This window comes from Schistocerca americana, chromosome 3 (assembly GCF_021461395.2).
Source record: "Schistocerca americana isolate TAMUIC-IGC-003095 chromosome 3, iqSchAmer2.1, whole genome shotgun sequence".
In the NCBI taxonomy this organism is placed as follows: Eukaryota; Metazoa; Arthropoda; class Insecta; order Orthoptera; family Acrididae; genus Schistocerca; species Schistocerca americana.
Window position 1 is genome coordinate 779,456,661 of NC_060121.1, and position 17,037 is coordinate 779,473,697.

The window sequence follows — 17,037 nt, forward strand, 5'->3', positions numbered from 1 at the left end:
TTATGGTGGAAAAGTGTCAATTGACTCTAAATCATGAAAGTTGTGAAGTCATCGACGTGAGCACTAGAAAGAATCAGCTAAATTTCTGTTACACAGTGAATCATATAAATCTAAAGTTTGTAAAGTCAGTTATACACGTAGGGATTACAATTACCAGCAACTTAAATTGGAACGATCACATCGATTATGTTGTAGGGAAAGAAAACCAAGGAGTGCGATTTATTGGCAGAACACTTAGAAAACGTAACAGGTCTACTAAACACTACGCTTGTCCGCCCTCTTTTGGAGTACTGCTGTGCGGTTTGGGACCCGCATCAAATAGGACTGACGAAGGACACGGAAAGTGTTCAAAGAAGGGCAGTTTGTTTAGTGTTATTGCGAAATAGTGGAGAGTGTGCCACGGATATGGTTCAAATGGCTCTGAGCACTATGGGACTCGACTTCTGAGGTCATTAGTCCCCTAGAACTTAGAACTAGTTAAACCTAACTAACGTAAGGACATTACACACATCCATGCCCGAGGCAGGATTCGAACCTGGGACCGTAGCGGTCTCGCGGTTCCAGACTGCAGCGCGTAGAACCGCACGGCCACTTCGGCCGGCGCCACGGATATGATACGCAAATTAGGGTGGGAACCATTAAAACAAAGGCGATTTTCTTTGCGGCAGGATCTTCTTGTGAAATTTCAATCACCAACTTTTTCCTTTGATTGCGAAAATATTTTGTTGACGCCCACCTACATAGGGAGGAATGATCTTCACAATAAAATAACAGAAATCAGAGCTCGCGCACAGAGATTTAAGTGTTCGTGTTGCCCTCGCGCTGTTCGAGAGTGGAACGGTAAAGAAGTAGCTTAAAGGTGGTTCGATGAACTCTCTGCCAGGCACGTAATTGTGAATTGCAGAGTGAGCATGTAGATACAGATGTAGATGTACACGTACAATAAACTACCAAGGCAGATCAGCAGAATAACAGATATATAACACAGAACTGACTGACCGTTACCCGACTATTGTTAATTTTGTTGTTGCACTCGCCATACAGATGTGTTGTTGTTGTTGTTGTGGTCTTGTGTCCTGAGACTGGTTTGATGCAGCTCTCCATGCTACTCTATCCTGTGCAACCTTCTTCATCTCCCAGTACCTACTGCAGCCTACATCCTTCTGAATCTGCTTAGTGTACTCATCTCTTGGTCTCCTTCTACGATTTTTACACTCCACGCTGCCCTCCAGTACTAAATTTGTGATCCCTTGATGCCTCAGGACATGTCCTACCAACCGATCCCTTCTTCTAGTCAAGTTGTACCACAAACTCCTCTTCTCCCCAATTCTGTTCAATACCTCCTCATTAGTTATGCGATCTACCCATCTAATCTTCAGCATTTTTCTGTAGCACCACATTTCGAAAGCTTCTATTCTCTTCTTCTCCAAACTACTTATCGTCCACGTTTCACTTCCATACATGGCTACACTCCATACAAATACTTTCAGAGACGATTTCCTGACACTTAAATCAATACTCGATGTTAACAAATTTCTCTTCTTCAGAAACGCTTTCCTTGCCATTGCCAGTCTATATTTTATATCCTCTCTACTTCGACCATCATCAGTTATTTTGCATCCCAAATAGCAAAACTCCTTTACTACTTTAAGTGTCTCATTTCCTAATCTAATTCCCTCAGCATCACCCGACTTAATTCGACTACATCCCATTATCCTTGTGTTGCTTTTGTTGATGTTCATCCTATACCCTCCTTTCAAGACACTGTCCATTCCGTTCAACTGCTCTTCCAAGTCCTTTGCTGTTTCTGACAGAATTACAATGTCATCGGCGAACTTCAAAGTTTTTATTTCTTCTCCATGGATTTTAATACCTACTCCGAATTTTTCTTTCGTTTCCTTTACTGCTTGCTCAATATACAGATTGAATTACATCGGGGAGAGGCTACAACCCTGTCTCACTCCCTTCCCAACCACTGCTTCCCTTTCATGTCCCTCGACTCTTATAACTGCCATCTGGTACAAATTGTAAATAGCCTTTCGTTCCCTGCATTTTACCCCTGCCACCTTCAGAATTTTAAAGAGAGTATTCCAGTCAGCATTGTCAAAAGCTTTCTCTAAGTCTACAAATGCTAGAAACGTAGGTTTGCCTTTCCTTGATCTAGCTTCTAAGATAAGTCGTAAGGTCAATATTGCCTCACGTGTTCCAACATTTCTACGGAATCCAAACTGATCTTCCCCGAGGTCGGCTTCTACCAGTTTTCCATTCGTCTGTAAAGAATTCGCGTTAGTATTTTGCAGCTGTGACTTATTAAACTGATAGTTCGGTAATTTTCACATCTGTCAACACCTGCTTTCTTTGGGAGATGCAGAAAATACTCATAAGCCGGGACAGCCTGAAACTATACGAACACAAAATTAAAAACACACTTCTTACTTGTTCGAGGTGATGGGTGAAAGCTAATGAGAACGGCTGGCAGATGCTGCGCGAGGCGCTGGGGGCGGTGCGCGTGGTGGTGAGCGACTGCGCGCAGCCGCTGGTGGGGGCGCAGCTGTCTGCAGAGCTGCGGCGCGCGCACGCCGCCGTGGCCGAGGCGCTGGGGTCGCGGCCGCTAGTCTTCGGGCTGGCGCTCGCCACGCCCACCTTCAGCTACGCCGCCTGCGCCGCCCTGGGCGCCCACCTCTTCACCAACGGGCTCGTCTCCTACGAAGACGTCTTCCGGTCGGTCACTGTACTGCGCCCTACCACTAGTATCCTGATAAGCCTTCCGTCGTACGCGGAACATGTTCTTTTCTCACACATCTGGAGAGCGAAGATCTCCTCTACAGAAGACCAACGGGGATTCCGTAAAGCCGTCCGCACACGGGCCGTGCTGTCGAACGTTGAGCGTTGAGAGTGCTGAGTTTCTGACGTCATTGCGTGGAATAGCACGTTCGGGAGTCTTTTCGAACGTGCAGAGCAACATCTAGCATGTCAGATATTCTGAGCGTGTGTCTGAGCGTTGACCAATGAGATGGCACAACGGCAACTACATCACATGTACGCCATCTCCCTTCAACACAAAGTTGCGAGGCGCGTAATTGGCATTCATTTCAAGCCTACACGTATATATGCCGTTTCTCAGCACCAGCAAAATTGAGAATCACTGGAAAACCAGTTGTTAACTGTGTGATCCGTCACATTAAAATAATGAGAAACATCATATCCGTGGTAAAAGAATTATTGGCTCAAATGGCTCTGACCACTATGCGTCTTAACTTCCGAGGTCATCAGTCGCCCAAAACAATTATTGTAACTTGCGTATTCGAAGGCAGCAATAGACTGAGGATGCACCCAAAACGCATTGTTCTTGGTACAGTTTGTTATAATTAGATTTAAGTTAGTAACATAGCTACGATTGAAGCTTTCAACAAGTGCTAAGATTGGTAAGATCCTAGGATTGACCGTTAGCTTTAAAACGTTTGGTCAGCGTGGTGAGTAGCGTCACTGAACTGTGATAATTTTATGTTTGAGCGGTGGTTCGCGACTCGCCAGTACGTAAATTCTTTCCTAACATAGGCGTTTTTATTAGGTTCTGTCCCTCTATTATTAGTTTAATATAAGTATATAATATAATATTTGATGTTATGTAAATAATAGTTCACCTTTTTTTGAGGGGCGACTTTGTTCGATTGGCTTCATCTACAGGACAGCTTGCGCTACTTGTATAAAGATATTTTGCTCCTTTTTCTTTTACGCTTCGTAATTCACATGTTGCAAAGATTCTGTTACTGGATAGGAACAGTGATCAAGTACGACTGACCTCAGAGTTTTACTAAAATGTGGAAATGATGAAATAATGTTTATCTTATGTGGAGAAGTATTCCAAATTTGTATCGCACTGTTTGTAATGGCACTTTTATAAGCCTGTGCCCTTATAGATTGCACATGGTACTTTCCTTTTTGTGGGCAATGGAGGAAATGTGCGTTTTAATAGAGCTAACGTGGGAATTTTACCCGCACCCGTTTAGTAAACAGTGTGATTTACGAACTAGAAACTTCCCGCAACTGCTGCCGGAGTGCGTTGCGATCGCGCGTACCACGTTGGGGCCCACGTACCGTATGCACAAGTCGTATCGTTTCTGAGCGTTCAGCAGCGCGTTGAACTTAGCACTCTCAACGTTGACGTTCGACAGCACGGTTCGTGTGCCGACGGCTTTAGCGTGCTAAGTTCAACGTGCTGCTGAACGCTCAGAAATGATGCGACTTGTGCATACGGTACGTGGGCCCCAACGTGGTATACGCGATCACAACGCACTCCAGCGGCAGTTGCGGGATGTTTCTAGTTCGTAAATCACACTGTTTACTCAACGGGTGCGGGTAAAATTCCCACGTTAGCTCTATTAAAACGCACATTTCCTCCATTGCCCACAAAAAGGAAAGTACCATGTGCAATCTATAAGGGCACAGGCTTATAAAAGTGCAATTACAAACAGTGCGATACAAATTTGGAATACTTCTCCACATAAGATAAACATTATTTCATCATTTCCACATTTTAGTAAAACTCTGAGGTCAGTCTTACTTGATCACTGTTCCTATCCAGTAACAGAATCTTTGCAACATGTGAATTACGAAGCGTAAAAGAAAAAGGAGCAAAATATCTTTATACAAGTAGCGGAAGCTGTCCTCTAGATTAAGCCAATCGAACAAGTCACCCCTCAAAAAATGTTAACATAACATCAAATATTATAGTATATACTTATATTAAACTAATAATAAAGTATCAGAACCTAATAAAAACGCGAAAGTTTGGGAAAAAAATTTGAAGTGTCAAGACGCGAACCACTGCCCCCCAACAAACAACTTCATACGGGACAGTGACACTACTCACTTCTCTAACCCAACATTGTACCTTCTACATATAATCAAATTGTGTTGCCCGTTGCTGTAAATCTTAATCGTAGATTTGTTACTAATTTAAATTTAATTATAACAAATTGTACCAAGGACAATGCGTTTTGGGTGGATCTTCAGTGTGTCGCTGCCTTCAAATAGTCTACTCTCATAATACGCAAGTTACAATAATTCTTCTGTCACGAATATGATGTTTTGTATTATTTTATTGCAACGAATCACACAGTTAACAACGGGTTTTGCAGTGATTCTCAATTTGCTGCTGCTCAGAAACAGCATATATACGTATAGGCTTGAAATGAATGCCAATATGGCGCCTCACAACTCTTTACTGAAGGGAGACAGCGTGCATGTGACGTAGGTGGCATTGTGCCATCTCATTGGTCAACGCTCAGACACACGCTCAGAATATCTAACAGGCTAGATATTGCTCTATGACGTCAGAAACTCGGCACGCTCTACGCTCAACGTTCGGATGCACGGTCCGTGTGCTGACGGCTTAACGAACAACCTTGAGAAACACTCCTCGTTTCAGTTTGTCTGTGAAATCCAGAACACCTTGGAGAAAGCCGCTCGAGTTGAGGCCTTGTTCCTTGACTCGGCATTCCATTCATTCAGACACTGCAGTTTCATGGACAAAGGATGAAGCCACTAAGTGTCCTGGGTTCAGAACTCTCTAAGACACAGAACACAATATGTTATTCTTAACGGGACGAAATCGAAAAATGTAAAGGTATTTCCTGGAGTACCCCAAAGGCGTGTTATAAGGTTAGTAAATACACTACCGGAAAAAAATTAGTACAACTGGACAGACGACGTTTATCTTGATCCGATGACGACTGCATGTGCCATCTGGGCTATACAGGTTGTACGTAAAGTCCGGGAACACTTTCAATTATTTATTGCACAAGAACTAAAGATTGTATAGATGTCACACATATTGCATTTTGAAGAGCAACTCTGAAAATTTTTTTTACAAACGTTCGATATGCGAACCATGAGTGACCCGGCAGACGTCAATAAGGTAATCGAATTCTTGCCATACCCGTCCCAGCATGGCATCATCGAAGTCGCTTCCCATGTTACAGTGTTACTTCCAATCCGCCTTGATTGCAAAAATGTTTATTCATATGACCGGTTTCTGTTCCTCTAGAACCATCTTCAGATCTGCAATTTCGGCTAGAAGAGTAACCCGTCCATGTGACGTCAATGTGACGCTGCATGTGAAGGCTGCTGTGTGTGGACGGGTTACTCCTGTAACCGAAATTGCAGATCTGAATATGGTTCTAGAGGAATCGAAACCGGTCATGTAACAAACATTTTTGCAATCAAGACGGATTATAAGTAACATCGTATAACCAGTTATTGCGGTATCCCATCATATATTATGTCTGTTTTTGCAATGCTTCCCGTGTTCTCTGCCGGAGCGGTGGTACATACTCCAGATCCTTAATGTGTCGTTGTTGGTGGCTTCTTGCCGTACTTGGTTCTAAACATTCGTTGAACAGCTCTAGCGCACTTGTTTTTGTTGAACTCCCAACACAGAGAGCTCGCTCCGAGCCTGAACTCGCCATGTTTGCGACTAGCGCTGACTATCGGCAAATTATCAAACTACGCTGTGGCAGTATACATGAAAATAAACTTTCAGCGTTTCTCTTCAAAATGACATATGTAAGATATCTGTACAATGTTTGGTGCTTGTGCAATACATAATTGAAAGTGTTCCCGGACTTCATGTAAACCGTGTATCAGATGTAATGCTAATGCTTTCAACGTAGATAGGGTAGTGGCATAGCTACCAGAGCGCCATCTGTGTACCCTTTAATAGGGAATGCTCATAGCGAGAAGGCTGAGTGTGGTGCAGACGTGTGCAGCAAGCAGGCAACCGTGCCACAGACATGCAGTCCTGCTTCCTGCAGCCAAACGGGCGAGTTTGAAAGGAGACCTTCCGAGTGGCGGGTTGGTCCTTTCAGAGACTTGGCGCACAAGTTGGACGTGCTGCGTCAGTTGTGCAATGATGCCGGTACCAGAAGCAACGTGAACATTCTCACACCTTAGACGAGGTTCTGGACGTCCACGCTTCACAGACGGCCGCTAGGATCATCGCTTTCGTCGCCTGCTTCAGTAACTTGATTTTACCCTCCCTACGACTTTTCGAGCGGGTGAGAGCCTGACGCTACCTTGGCTCCAGGCTCAGGTTCGCGTTCACCTTGAACTCAGCTCGCTCCCAAAGGATAGGACCTCGGATTCGATATACCGCTCGGGATTTGTCGAACTTCATTCGAGGCTCGCTAATAACGTCTTTATTTACACAGATGGCTGGCTCCAAGACCACTGCTGGCGTCGGATGTGCCTTTGCCGTTGGGGATGGTACCTTTCAATACCGGCTCCTTGACCAGTGTTCAAGCTTTACAGCTGAGCTCTTTGCTCTCTATCAGGCTGTTCAGTATATCTGTCTCCATCGTCATTCTCCCTATGCCATCTGCTCTGATTCTTTGAGCGCCATTCAGAGTCTCCGTGACCCATATTCGGACCACCGTCTCGTGCAACGAATTCAACGGTCCCTTCAGTCGCTAGCTGATACTGGCGCTCATGTCCTTTTTTTTGTGGATTCCTGGCCACGTTGGTGTGCCTGGGAACGAAGCTGCTGTGCTGCGGCTAAGGCTGCTGTCATCCTGCCTCGGACAGCTTCCTTTTCCGTCCCATCAACTGATGTTAGTGGGGTTTCTTGTCAGCGCGTTTCATCATTGTGGCATGAGGCTTGGTCCTCTCTCCATGAAAATAAGCTTAGGGCCATGAAACCGATCCCGACGGCTTGGACGACCTCCTCACGCCCTTCCCGGCGAGAGGAGGTCATTTTGGCCAGGTTGCGGATTGGGCAGTGCCGATTTAGCCGTCGCTACCTGTTATCCGGTGACCCCGCCCCGCAGTGCCCCTGTGGTCATCCATTAACGGTACGCCATGTTTTATTGTCCTGTTCCCGGTTTATTCACTCTCGAGTTGTCCTGTGTCTGGCGTCTACCTCACAGTAACTTTTAGCTGATGACGCTCGAGCAGCTGCTCGTGTCTTTAGTTTTATTACACTGACGGACTTGTCCAAAAAGATCTAACTCTTTTATTTTGTTTATCTGCGTATTTGTAAGTACTTTCTGATTTGCCCCCTTGCGTTTTTCTACGCTGTTAGTGCACTAACGTTTGTGACTGGGCGCTAATGACCTTCGTAGTTGAGCGCCCTAAACAAAAAACAAAAAAATCGCATTGTAAGGACAGCAGTGCCAGATCGTGCAGCTACCACAGCACAGATAGGACGGCCTTTGGGTCCGGACATGTCAACACGAACTTTTGCGAACCGGTTATTAGCACTGGAACAACGGGAAAACACACCTCTAGCCTGTCTTCGACTAACGCCACAACATCGACGTACGTGACTCGACTCGTGCCTTCAGAAAATCACTCGGGAAATGGAATGGCGCACCGCAGTCTTCAACGATGAAAGCAGATTCTGCCTGAACCCAAATAATGGGCGAATTGGTGGGCGTTTTCGCATACGACGTCGACATGGTGAGCACTGTCCCGTAGAGTGCATTCGTCCAATGCCTGATAGTCTAGGGTGCAATAAGCTACAACTCTCGTTCACCTTTCGTGTTTCTGAACGGGACGCTAAACATCACTCGGTACATACAGAATTTTGTTAGATCCCTTCTTTGGTGTTTTTGCAACAGGGAAGTGATGTGTTATTCCACACTGCCCGTGAAACTCAACGTGCTCTGCGAGACGTGCACCGATTTCCCTGGCCAGCATGATCTCCGGACATGTCACCAATGGAGCACATGTGGGAGGAGAAATGACTCGTGCGACTGGTCAACCAACAACTCCTTACAGAAATACGTGAATACATCGAACAGGCGTGGCATAACGTATGCCAGGACAGTATTCACTATCTGTACGACCAACTGGATGCCAGAGTCAGCACCTGCATTAACCGCGTGACTGCTAATGTCGCAGGTTCGAATCCTGCCTCGGGCATGGATGTGTGTGATGTCCTTAGGTTAGTTAGGTTTAAGTAGTTCTAAGTTCTAGAGGACTGATGACCACCGATGTAGAGTCCCATAGTGCTCAGAGCCATTTGAACCATTTGAAGCACCTGCATTGCCGCCCGTGGATGCTACGCCACTACTGATATGGGTGTTCCAGCATGGGTCGAAACCTGGTACCTCAGAACCGCTTGTGCTATTGATCTGTAAATGTAATCATTTCATCTATTCCATCTGTACTGCTGCAACAATAAATCTTGAATAAATTGGAAACCTGTTTTTTTTTCCGGCAGCGAATAAAAACAAGGCAGTAAACATAAATGATCTAGTGTATAACTTCGAAAGCCCCATGAGACTTCTTCCAAACTATGCTACTGTCTGCAGAACGTAGTAAAATACAGGAAAACTTGCGGAGACTTCATGACTGCCAAGAACCTAAGTAAATGTAACGTATTGTGCATAAGTGGGCGAAGAGATCCATTAGTGTTCGACTATACCATTTCTAATATGTCACTGGAAACAGTACCAACTGTAATATACCTAGGAGCGAGGTGATGTGAAAAGAGCACATAAAAGTACTTGCAGGGAAATCGGAAGCAAGGCTAACAGTCTTTGGAAGAAATTAAAAGAAATGTAATACATCCGCGAAAAAAGTGGTTTACAAAAAATTTGTTCGACCGATTGCTGAGTATTGTTCAGAACTCTGCGACCTTTACAAACAGGATTACAGAAGAGAGAGAGTGTAGACTTACAACAGTATTCCGAGACGCTAACAATAAATTTCACCTGCAAATTAATGGTGGAGAAGAAATTGTGGAAACAGAACATCGGTGCATATGACACTGACGATTTAAACGAAGTTTTAAAACAGTCTGAAAAAGGGATTCACTACAAGCAATTATCAATACACTTAAATCTGAAATAAAGACAACAAGTTTAATTATCGGCTTTAACCAGAAAGTATCAATAGGATGCCTAGTTTCCCACTGGGTTTCATAAAAGGACAGCTTTTAAAGAAAGATCCCATTAAATTCTACAGACCCGACCAATCAGTGGATATACTCCCTGTCGGTAGAATCCATGTAGAGTGTGACATTGTAACAAACTCTTCTCTCAACAACAGATTGATTAATACAATTTACGGATTCTTCCCACCAATGGGAACAGGGTAAAAGGTCGTTGAGACCCCTATCAATGCTATTTACTCCCAGTAACAGTTCACGCTTTGGACTCTCTGGAGCTGGGGACCAGGATAATCAGCCTGTCGATTTTCGCAGCGAGGAAATCAAAGTACGGCTACATCTAAAGTGGAACCACCAGTGACCTTGACGTGCAGAGACCAAGAAGCAGCGCCGGCGATCAACCTGCCAGGACCTGTTGGAGGTAGAATAGACGACCTTTAACTTGCTGGACCAGAAGAGTCAACAGCGAGTTTCCACCATATCAACACTACCAGTATAGACATGCACCGTGTGGTGTAGAGGCCCCAGCACAGTTCTTCTGAGTCGCGGACTAGCTGGGTGTCTTCACTACACAAACCAGTGAGCGCGGTGGATATTAGCACCTCGTTGTACTGCTCCAACATTCTGCTCAGGTGCGCTGCAGGATCCCATGGAGCTGGGGGCATGCTTGTTCCAGATGCGAGAAGAAGAAGGTAAAGAAGTACCCAAGGTCATCTGTTTTGCTAGTCGCACATTATCAGAAGCAGAAAGATCTTACTATATGTCAAAACTGGAAAGTTTAGCTGTAATATGGACATTTAAAAAGTCTGAATATTTTTTGTGGAGCAAGAATACCAAATTTTAATATGTTAGGTATTGCACCGTAGATTAGCTAGATCGTGTCTATATTTGCAAGAATTTAATTTCGAGATCATTTATATTAAATGAAGTCAGAATGTTTTTGCAGAAGCCTTGTCTAGGTTAGCACAAGGTTTAGAGGATTTTGGTGAATTAGCAGAGCAAGATCCAGAAACCGTTATTAATGCAAAGTACAACACAACAGTCTGGTTACCAAAAGTTTTGTAAGCTAATGAAAATTATGCAACAGTAAGATCGCAGATGGGGTAAAGTCATGCAAAACCTTAAGCAACATTAATGTGGGAAGGTAAGTAAATGGTATCAGAAATACAAGGGCGTTTTGTTTCATTGGAAACATGAAAAATATGATCAATCGTATGTGTGTGTTCCTGAAGATTATATCGACGAATTTATAAGGCACAAACGTGAAGTATGGGGACATTATGGAGTAGGCAAATGTACTGAAAAAGTTGCAACACTGGGTTATTTCCCAAAGTTGAGATGGCGAGTCCTACAGATATTAAGAAAATGTGCAATATGTCAAAAACCAAAACAGTCCAATTTGTCAAAATATGCTGAGCTACACCAGATACTCACAAAAAACCCTCTAGATATAGTATCCCTGAACATGGCTGGTCCTTATCCAAGAAGTAGAAGAGGAGTAAGGTACGTAGTAGCACTATACGATATTTTCTTGAAACATATCAAAATATATGCCATTAAAAAAGCAACAGCCACAAATATCAGAAAAAGAACTGAGGGAGACTATTTGAGAAGAGTAGGTAAACCAAAGGTACCACTAACTGATAGTGCTTCATATTACGTTGGGCCAAAGTGGAAACAGTATATGACCTCACAGGACATAAAGCACATATTAGTAAGCGTTTTTACCTGGAAGCAAGTCCAGTAGAATGAGTCTTTAAAGAATATAACCGGTTTATTATGACATATACCCCTCACAAACACACCCGAAGGGTAGAGTACGTAACTACTTTTATGCAAGTTGTCAATAACCTTCCACATTCTTCAACAAGTTTCACACCTAACGAATTGATGTTCCGGACAAAACTAATGAATGAGTGGGAGTCGCCCATACCAAAGGTACCCACTACTAAAATGACACTACAAGACAAAATCAAATAAGCCATGGCTACACTATAAAACAGGGCCGAATATAGAAAGAAACTGAAACATGTTACACAATTTTTTGAAAGCAACGATTCTTCTTACTGACGCACCTTAAATCGACAAAATTTGGCAAACTGAATAAGAAGTGGCACTTACTCTATGCAGGACCGTATATAATTTCCAAAATACCATACACTGGGAGGTAAAGATGAGCCCATGAGAAAACAGGGAGAGACAAGGGTCTCCGCCCTCACAAAGATATAAAAGCTTTTATAGAATGATGAGGCTAGGTAGCATTTTTTCTTTCTATCACAAGATAATTGTAGATAGTATACATCCACTACCGGCCATTAAAATTGCTACACCAAGAAGAAATGCAGATGATAAACGAGTATTCATTGGACAAATATATTATACTAGAACTGACATGTGATTACATTTTCACGCAATTTGGGTGCATAGATCCTGAGAAATTAGTACCCAGAACAACCACCTCTGACCGTAATAACGGTCTTGATACGCCTGGGCATTGAGTCAAACAGAGCTTGGATGGCGTGTACAGGTACAGCTGCCCATGCACCTTCAACACGATACCACAGTTCATCAAGAGTAGTGACTGGCGTATTGTGACGAGCCAGTTGCTCGGCCACCATTGACCAGACGTTTTCAGTTGGTGAGAGATCTGGAGAATGTGCTGGCCAGGGCAGCAGTCGAGCATTTTCTGTATCCAGAAAGGCCCGTACAGGACCTGCAACATGCGATCGTGCATTAGCCTGCTGAAATGTAGGGTTTCGCAGGGATCGAATGAAGGGTAGAGCCACGGGTCGTAACACGTCTGAAATGTAACGTTCACTGTTCAAAGTGTCGTCAATGCGAACAAGAAGTGACCGAGTCGTGTAACCAATGGCACCCCATACCATCACGCTGGTTGATACGCCAGTATGGCGATGACGACTACACGCTTCCAATGTGCGTTCACCGCGATGACTTCAAAATTCGGATGCGACCATCATGATGCCGAAACAGAACCTAGATTCATCCGAAAAAATGACGTTTTGCCATATGTGCACCCAGATTCGTCGTTGAGTACACCATCGCAGGCGCTCCTGTCTGTGATCCAGCGTCAAGGGTAACCGCAGCCATGGTCTCCGAGCTGATAGTCCATGCTGCTGCAAACGTCGTCGAACTGTTCGTGCAGATGGTTGTTGTCTTGAAAACGACCCCATCTGTTGACTCAGGGATCGTGACGTGGCTGCACGATCCGTTACAGCCATGCAGATAAGATGCCTGTCATCTCGACTGCAAGTGATACGAGGCCGTTGGGATCCAGCACGGCGTTCCGTATTACCCTCCTGAACCCACCGACTACATATTCTGCTAACAGTCACTGGATCTCGACCAACGCGAACAGCAATGTCGCGATACGATAAACCGCAATCGCGATAGGCTACAATCCGACCTTTATCAAAGTCGGAAACGTGATGGTACTCATTTCTCCTCCATACACGAGGCATCACAACAACGTTTCACCAGGCAACGCCGGTCAACTGCTGTTTGTGTATGAGAAATGGGTTGGAAACTTTCCTCATGTCAGCGCGTGGTAGGTGTCGCCACCGGCGCCAACCTTATGTGAATGCTCTGAAAAGCTAAATCATTTGCATATCACAGCATCTTCTTCCTGCCGGTTAAATTTCTCGTCTGTAGCACGTCGTCTTCGTGGTGTAGCAATTTTAATGGCCAGTAGTGTAACTCTAAGTGTAATTTTTCTTCTAGAGTGTATTTTAGGATAAAGTGATGTGCATAGGCATAAGTAATTCTTTTGATTTGTACACGTAGCCATAAAATAACAGCAATGAGAAGTAATACACCGCTTCATACGAAGCGAAAGTATAAACAACATTAGCTTATGGCTCAACTCTGCGCTCAACAATACCCGCTGACGTCAGACAAGGAGAGGAGGCATTGACCTGTACGCATGTGCGACAGTGTGGCAGATGGCGCAACCAAATAGGAATGCCAAATGTACTAGTACTTAACTTAAATACAAAGTAAATGGAAATACTAAGCAATTGCATCTATATCTAAGAACTAAGGAACCTGTTGATATATGTACGCAGAGATTTGATTAAATACTAAGCTATATACAACATATTTAGAAGCAAAAGGAAGCATTATGAAAAAATATACGAGACGTGTAAGCTAAGGAGAAACGACAATATACCGTAAGAAATGTCAAATAATTTTCTTTGCAGGGTAAATAATCATAATTGGTAACAGAATAAACGAATGTCTATGAATTTAAATAAAGTATGGAAATATATACGGACGGATGTAATGACTAAATGTATCAGTGGCAACGAGCTACGTAATGCAATTAGTTTTAAGTTTTTTTTTTTCTTTCAGCGACCAGTGTATCGTCACGGCGCAGAAAAAGGTAGAATTACGTCGAGAGTAGCAGGTTCCAAATGAAGAAACGGCTCGCACCTCGAGTAAACAAATTAGGTATAAGGATATTTATACAAAGGTCATAAAGTAAATGAAAAATGAAATATGCATCGTCGCAGCATATCTCCGTGACATTTATCAGTACCTATTCGCTGCAGAGTGCACATACACGTTTAAGCATGTGATTTTACAAAAACCAATTAATTTTTATCGTGTCACATGAAAGCTTGAATAATGACATTTCCAGGTATTCGAGAAAGATAAGTCTATGATGCTCAAAACTTCCTCATATTTCACACTAAGCTACACGTGAATTGAAGTACACAGCACAAATGCTTGGAGAAACAACATGATACTACGTGAATAGTTAGTCAGTACACATTATTTCCTTGAAATAAAAGTTCCTTGGCAACTAGTACATTACTGTACGAGTAACATTTCCTCATAAAACATTGAACCAGTAGATGAGTATGCGGCGGCGCCAAGCATAGTTAGGCCAGCAATGCGTTATGTTTTAGTCCTATTTCCAATGTTTTTCTCCCTCCTCTACCTAAGGAAGAAATGAGCTCCCATAAGTAATAAAAGCCTATTTATAAAATGAAGTATAAATGTATCATATGCTGGTATTGTATGGTAATGTGTTATGTAATTAATTTGTATATGTAATGTGGACGAGTATAAGTTAAAACTAACAAACAAACTGTAGTAACAGAACCTAGTTAATGAAAATTTTATGACGTTTTAAAACTTAAGACATTTATGTTCGTTGTATAAGCAATGGATGGAATGTCAGCCACAGGTATAAGCTATCATGTTATACACTCCAGGAAATTGAAATAAGAACACCGTGAATTCATTGTCCCAGGAAGGGGAAACTTTATTGACACATTCCTGGGGTCAGATACATCACATGATCACACTGACAGAACCACAGGCACATAGACACAGGCAACAGAGCATGCACAATGTCGGCACTAGTACAGTGTATATCCACCTTTCGCAGCAATGCAGGCTGCTATTCTCCCATGGAGACGATCGTAGAGATGCTGGATGTACTCCTGTGGAACGGCTTGCCATGCCATTTCCACCTGGCGCCTCAGTTGGACCAGCGCTCGTGCTGGACGAGCAGACCGCGTGAGACGACGCTTCATCCAGTCCCAAACATGCTCAATGGGGGACAGATCCGGAGATCTTGCCGGCCAGGGTAGTTGACTTACACCTTCTAGAGCACGTTGGGTGGCACGGGATACATGCGGACGTGCATTGTCCTGTTGGAACAGCAAGTTCCCTTGCCGGTCTAGGAATGGTAGAACGGTGGGTTCGATGACGGTTTGGATGTACCCCTCGACGATCACCAGTGGTGTACGGCCAGTGTAGGAGATCGCTCCCCACACCATGATGCCTGGTGTTGGCCCTGTGTGCCTCGGTCGTATGCAGTCCTGATTGTGGCGCTCACCTGCACGGCGCCAAACACGCATACGACCATCATTGGCACCAAGGCAGAAGCGACTCTCATCGCTGAAGACGACACGTCTCCATTCGTCCCTCCATTCACGCCTGTCGCGACACCACTGGAGGCGGGCTGCACGATGTTGGGGCGTGAGCGGAAGACGGCCTAACGGTGTGCGGGGCCGTAGCCCAGCTTCATGGAGACGGTTGCGAATGGTCCTCGCCGATACCCCAGGAGCAACAGTGTCCCTAATTTGCTGGGAAGTGGCGGTGCGGTCCCCTACGGCACTGCGTAGGATCCTACGGTCTTGGCGTGCATCCGTGCGTCGCTGCGGTCCGGTCCCAGGTCGACGGGCACGTGCACCTTCCGCCGACCACTGGCGACAACATCGATGTACTGTGGAGACCTCACGCCCCACGTGTTGAGCAATTCGGCGGTACGTCCACCCGGCCTCCCGCATGCCCACTGTACGCCCTCGCTCAAAGTCCGTCAACTGCACATACGGTTCACGTCCACGCTGTCGCGGCATGCTACCAGTGTTAAAGACTGCGATGGAGCTCCGTATGCCACGGCAAACTGGCTGACACTGACGGCGGCGGTGCACAAATGCTGGGCAGCTAGCGCCATTCGACGGCCAACACCGCGGTTCCTAGTGTGTCCGCTGTGCCGTGCGTGTGATCATTGCTTGTACAGCCCTCTCGCAGTGTCCGGAGCAAGTATGGTGGGTCTGACACACCGGTGTCAGTGTATTCTTTTTTCCATTTCCAGGAGTGTATATATTGTTGTATCTCAATACTTGTATGCATTTGCATTGGAAACCAAACTTCATGTGAAGAAATGAACTTCAAAGATAAGCCATTTGTACAATGTTTTGGACGGCTATATGTGTCTTTCAACAAGTGGATGGTCAAGTGTGGTGACATTAACATGCGTATGCAACGAAATAATTTCTGAGTGTCGTGACTCACAATTTTTGATACATTAATGAGTGAACTATAGTTGTTCGAGCCATTTTACTTGCTTCGTCGACGGATGCTGTTGGCCAGGGTCTCTCCACTGAAAACGCCAGTTCGACGGGTAATAACGACGCCTGGGCCGTAAAAATGGAGATCGGCCACAGCGTCGGATTTTGAACAATATGCACACACCCACTGCACCCAGAATGAAGACAAACGCCACGGCAATTCTTTAATATGTGGTACTCAGGTGAAAGTGTGACACTCAGTGTGAAATCAACACCAAGAAAACGAGTGCATGCACATATGATGGTAGCAGCTAACATGTT

General features: G+C 44.5%; 1 protein-coding gene across 1 annotated transcript in view; it reads left to right on the forward strand.

Annotated features, from left to right (window-relative positions):
- Positions 1–17,037, forward strand: part of LOC124606398 (phosphatidylcholine translocator ABCB4-like) — a 185,553-nt gene that overhangs the window by 136,501 nt on the left and 32,015 nt on the right. The window contains exons 11-12 of the mRNA XM_047138379.1: positions 2,480–2,539; positions 2,594–2,721. Coding sequence (XP_046994335.1) covers positions 2,480–2,539; positions 2,594–2,721 — 188 coding nt within the window. The remainder of the gene's footprint in view (positions 1–2,479; positions 2,540–2,593; positions 2,722–17,037) is intronic.